At 51.0% G+C, this 5,315-nt stretch overlaps 1 protein-coding gene across 1 annotated transcript in view; it reads right to left on the bottom strand.

Annotated features, from left to right (window-relative positions):
* SYCE2 (synaptonemal complex central element protein 2) overlaps positions 1-5,315 on the bottom strand; it is a 17,792-nt gene that overhangs the window by 1,095 nt on the left and 11,382 nt on the right. Inside the window, exons 3-4 of the mRNA XM_027776774.1 lie at positions 2,391-2,601; positions 3-76 (exon numbers count right to left, since the gene is read on the bottom strand). Coding sequence (XP_027632575.1) covers positions 3-76; positions 2,391-2,601 — 285 coding nt within the window. The remainder of the gene's footprint in view (positions 1-2; positions 77-2,390; positions 2,602-5,315) is intronic.

The following is a 5,315-nucleotide window of genomic DNA, read 5'->3' on the forward strand; positions in this document are numbered from 1 at the left end:
GCTCGTGGAGGTCCTTGTGGTGGTGGTCGTAGATCTGGTACATCCTCTCCTCCAGCTTCTCCGTCAGGTCCGAGACCTTCCAAGGAGGAAGACGTGTTCTTGGAAACCAAATGAGGCATCGCTAGACACTGGTTCTAAGCGGATCTCTCAGATTCCTGCGGTTTATCTTATATAAATGGTAAACGCAGGGGCTGGCCCTGTGGCGCAGCCGTAATGTGCTGCTCGAGAGAAGCTGGATCCCACGTGGTGACCTTGGTTCAAATCCCTGTCAAGGTCATTCTGAGACTTGCCCTGTGTACACGCAAGCGCCCAGGATCTGACGGGCTAAAGGACTGGCAGAAAGGGATCGCTGTGTGACCAGACCCCATAGAGGGTGCTCCTCTCTCTCTCTCCCCCCCTCATTGTCATGTGCACACGCATGTGCTGTATCATGAATTTTTTTTCAAAGAGATATTTATTTTATGTATTTATTATTTTTTAATTTGACCAGAGAGAGACAGAAAGTGAAGGAAAGTGAGAAAGCAAGCACCATGGCTGGGACTCAAACCACAGTTGGCCACGTGGGAGTCCAGCACCTTAGCAACTATGCTACCTGCTGGTTCCTCTAACATGAATTTTTTTAAAATTATTTTTAAGTGCCTTTTTTTTTTTTAAGTGCCTTTTTTTTGTTTTTTTGAGAGATTTTCACTGTAGGGCGCGTGTGCTCGCCAGACAGAGACATAGAGACAGAAAGCGAGAAATCACCCCCCAGGGGGGATGGTCACGCCGCAATCCCTTCTCCTCCATTCTCCTCTCGGGATCTTGGGCATGCACGCACACGCGCCTGGCGTGAGTTTTAAGCCACCGGGTCCGGGACGTGAACCGCGGTCGACTACGTGGGAGTCCAGCGACATAGCCATTACGCCAACTGCTGGTTCCCTTAAGTGCCTTTTTTAAAGAAAGAATTATTTTATTTAACTGTATTTTAATTTGACCAGGAGAGAAAGTAAGAACAAAGCTGCCAGGTCTGGGAGTTGAACCATGGTCGTACATGTGGGAGTGCAGCACCCTTAACTACCACGCCACCTGCCAGCCCCTAAAAAAGTTATTTTAAAAAAAAAAAAAAAGGCAGCCCAGCTAGAGTGGCAAAGGCTGGCAAGACACAGCTCTGCAGCCTGTGACCTCATGAGAAACGTGGGTTCGATTCTTGGTGCAACCTAGGGCTGGGCATGGTGGCTCTCCCTGAAATCCCAGCAGCTCTGGGAGGCTGAGGCAGGAGGCTCAGGAGCTCAGACTGTTCTGGGGTTATTTTAAAAAAAAAAAAAAAGGCAGCCCAGCTAGAGTGGCAAAGGCTGGCAAGACACAGCTCTGCAGCCTGTGACCTCATGAGAAACGTGGGTTCGATTCTTGGTGCAACCTAGGGCTGGGCATGGTGGCTCTCCCTGAAATCCCAGCAGCTCTGGGAGGCTGAGGCAGGAGGCTCAGGAGCTCAGACTGTTCTGGGCAATGAACAGTCTTTTGTCTAAAAAGGCTGTTGGTGTGAGCCTGTGGCCTGAGCTGGGAGGCTAACATCAAGGAGACCCTATATAATAAAATACAGGGGACCAGCAATTAGCATAATGGCTATGTCACTGGACTCCCACGTAGCTGACCACGGTTCGAGTCCCGGACCCGGTGGCTTAAACTCACGCCTGGCATGTGTGCGTGTATGCCCAAGATCCCAGGAGGAGACTGGAGGAGAAGGGATTGTGGTATGGCTATCCCCCCTGGGGGGTGGTTTCTTCCTTTCTGTCTCTCTGTCTCTCACTGTATTTCTGGCGAGCACATGCACCCTATAACAAAAACCTCTCAAAAAATAATAATAATAAATAAGTAAATAAGTAAATAAATAAATAAATAAATACAAGAGGGGTCATGAGGCAGCATGGAAGTTGAAGCGCTGGATCCCACATGGCCAACTCTACGGTTCAAGTCCCAGACCCTGAGAATCAGGCCTGTGTGTGTGCGTGCTCGGCCAAAATCCCTACAGGAGAGTGGCAGAGAAGGGACTGTGTGTGGCTGTTTGTGATTTCTCACTTCCCTTCTTTCTGTCCTCTCTGGCAAGTGCATGTGCTCTATAGCAAAAAACGGAGAACTAGGGGCCAGCAGATGGCGTAATGGCTATGTTGCTGGACTCCCACGTAGTCAAATGGGGTTCGAGTCCCGGGAGCACAAGTTCCCTATGGCAAAAATCTCACTTAAAAACAAAAGAGAAATAGAGAAGAGATTTTGACATGATAATTCCCCATGGGGGGAGTGCTTTCTCACTTTCTCTTTGTCTCTCTCTGGCAAGCACATATATCCTCTGGCAAAATTAAAAAGAAAAGAAAAGAAAAGAAAAGGATGCCCCTCGTGCCCCAGGAGCCCGTCACCTTGATCTTGAGGCTGTCCCTGAAGTTGGTCATGAGCGCGTGGTCCTTCTGCCTGCTCTCGTTGATGTTTTCGATCAGCTCCTGGGCTCTCTTCTTCAGGACCTCGATGCTGGACTCCAGAGAGGAGAAGCAGGGTCCCGGCTTCCCTTCCAGCATCGGCAGCTGGCGACCAGCGCTGGAGGTGGCGACGCTGGGGCTGGAAACCTGACTTCTGAAAGCACAGAGAGCCAGATGGCACCACTCTCGCCCGGGGGGCCTATCCCAATGGGCCGGTGGGAGGAGGGCCGACTTGCCCCGTGTGCGCCGCGCTGCACTCTTCCTCAGTGACTCCACTCACACACCTGTCCTGAGAGGGGGATGGCACTGCCATCTCACAGTTTAGAGAGCAGACCCAGAGGCACACACGGAATGTGCCCGAGGTTCTGGAACAAGGAGATCTGTCCCACCCCAAAGCCCACTGTATTTTATCATGCCAACTTGCTTTTTTAAAAAAAATATTTTATTGGGAACCAGCAGTTAGCGTAATGGCTATGTCGCTGGATTCCCACGTAGTCGACCGTGGTTCGCGTCCTGGACCCGGTGGCTTAAAACTCATGCCGGGCGCGTGTGCGTGCGTGCCCAAGATCCCGAGAGGAGAATGGAGGAGAAGGGATTGCAGCGTGGCCATCCCCCCTGGGGGGTGACTTCTCGCTTTCTGTCTCTCTGTCTCTCTCTGTCTGTCTGGCGAGCACACGCGCCCAATAGCGAAAATCTCTCATAAAAATTTTTTTATTTAAATGTATTTATTCATTTATTTCCATTTTGACCAGAGAGGGATGGAGTGAGAGAGAGAGAGAGAGAGAAAGCAAGCCGCTAGGTCCAGGACTCGAACTGCAGTCGGCCGTGTGAGAGCCCAGCACCCTTAACCACCAAGCCACCGGCCAGCCCTTCCAACCTGCTTCTTTAGAATGAGCACTAGTGCTACTATAAATAGTGCAGCTGCTTTGTCCAGTGGCCTTGGGGGTGACAACATACTGCACTGCTTTCCACACCTACTGGGGATGCCTCAGCACATGCCGGCCACTGGCGCTGTGTACCTGCATGTCTCTGCTCCCAGGTGAGGTAGGTGTCTGTCAACCTGTATTTAGGGACAGCTCTGTGGCCTGGTGGTTAAGAGAGCCAAATCCTGGGACCAGCAGTTAATGTAATGGCTATGTTGCTGGCCTCCCATGTAGTCAACCGCGGTTCGAGTCCCGGACTCGGTGGCTTAAAACTCACGCTGGGCACGTGTGCATGCGTGCCCAATATCCCGAGAGGAGAACAGAGAAGAGATTGCGGTGTGGCCATCCCCCCCCGGGGGGGGGTGATTTCTCGCTTTTGATTTCTCGCTTTCTGTCTCTCTGTCTGTCTCTGTCTATCTGGCGAGCGCATGCACCCTATAGCAAAAACCTCTCCAAAAGAAAAAAAGAGTGTGCACATGCCCTATAGCAAATTTTAAAATAATAATAAACTTAATACTTTGAAAAAAGTATATTAAATGCACACACACACACACACACACACGTTAATCTTGTCCCCCACTGTGACTGTAATTATGTCAATCAAATACTGTGTCAGGGCCAGCTGCTGTGACATACACTAGACATTGCTGCTCAGTAAGCTGAGGCCACTTGGGAAGCCTGGGTTCAATGCCTGGTCCATCCTAAAAGGCTTGCACCTGCAGTGTCAGCTACCTGGGAGGCTGCGGCGGGAGCATCATGACAGTGGGACCCTTTCTAAAACACACACACACACACACACACAGACACAACAACCAGTGAAATCAAGAAAGAAAAGGCTCAGCTGCACAATACACCAGGACTTCCAGGGCCCTGGCCTGCACCCTCTCTTTCCAGGCTGGTTTTTTTTTTCCCCCTGGGGAGAGCGAGAGCGTCACCCTCCAGGGAGATAGCCACGCCACTATCCCTTCTCCAGTCTCCTCTTGGGATTTTGGGCACATGTGCACACGTGCCTGGTATGATTTTCAGGCCGCTGGTCTGGGACTCAAACCACACATTCGACCATGTGGGATCCAGTTGCCTTACTCTCCACACCACCTGCTCCCCCTCCACCCCCGTCTATTTTCTACCGCCTCCTGACATTTGGCACAAGGTGGGACTTCTCTAATTCCCCGAGACCATCCTCTTTATCCTTGCACTCCTGTACCCTAACAGCCTCTCGGTCTGCAGATCATAAGGCCACCGTAGATATGCACAGCGGGCCCCTCCACTGCACGACTGAGGGCAGGGACTAAATCCTCCCCCATGTTTTTTCAGTACCCCTAAGGCTCCCTACGCGTTCACTGATTGGCTAAATGAATGAGCCACTGACAGGGCTGACTGGAACATTCCACATTCCTCCTGGCACCCAGTTTGACTTGCGGGTCTCAGCTTCTCTTGGACCTCCTGGACTGTCCCAGGAGTTAGCGCCCTGAAATTAAACTCCATGACTTCACCAGGTATGGCTCTGCACAAAACTGTTCCCCACCTGCTGGTGCTGCCAATGGTTCGAAGCTCTCTCCCTAGCTCAAGGGATGAAGCTGGAGCGGATTTTCATGGTGTCCTTGCAAATAGTTAAAAAACAAAACAAAAACACTCAAATTGGGTTCATTCAAATTTGGGGGTGTGGAGGTGGACAAAAGCCGCATCAGATGTCAGCTGAGAGTGCCTTTATTTTTCCAACTTCTCCTTGGGGGATTTGATTCCTTTCTGTTTCATTTTTCTTAATACTCCACAGCTGCATATTAATCAAGATGCTAATGAATCATAGGCTTCCCTGGGCCTGCAGTCCCCAATTAACTTTAATAAACAAAACGCGGCGGTGTCCTCTCTGCTGGCTTTCCCGTGTCTGGGCTGACTTCTGTGGGCCAGCCCTGGACGCGAGCCAGGGAGGGGAAGGGGGGCGGCA

The sequence above is a fragment of the Tupaia chinensis genome, unplaced genomic scaffold, assembly GCF_000334495.1.
Source record: "Tupaia chinensis unplaced genomic scaffold, TupChi_1.0 Scaffold138060_1, whole genome shotgun sequence".
In the NCBI taxonomy this organism is placed as follows: Eukaryota; Metazoa; Chordata; class Mammalia; order Scandentia; family Tupaiidae; genus Tupaia; species Tupaia belangeri.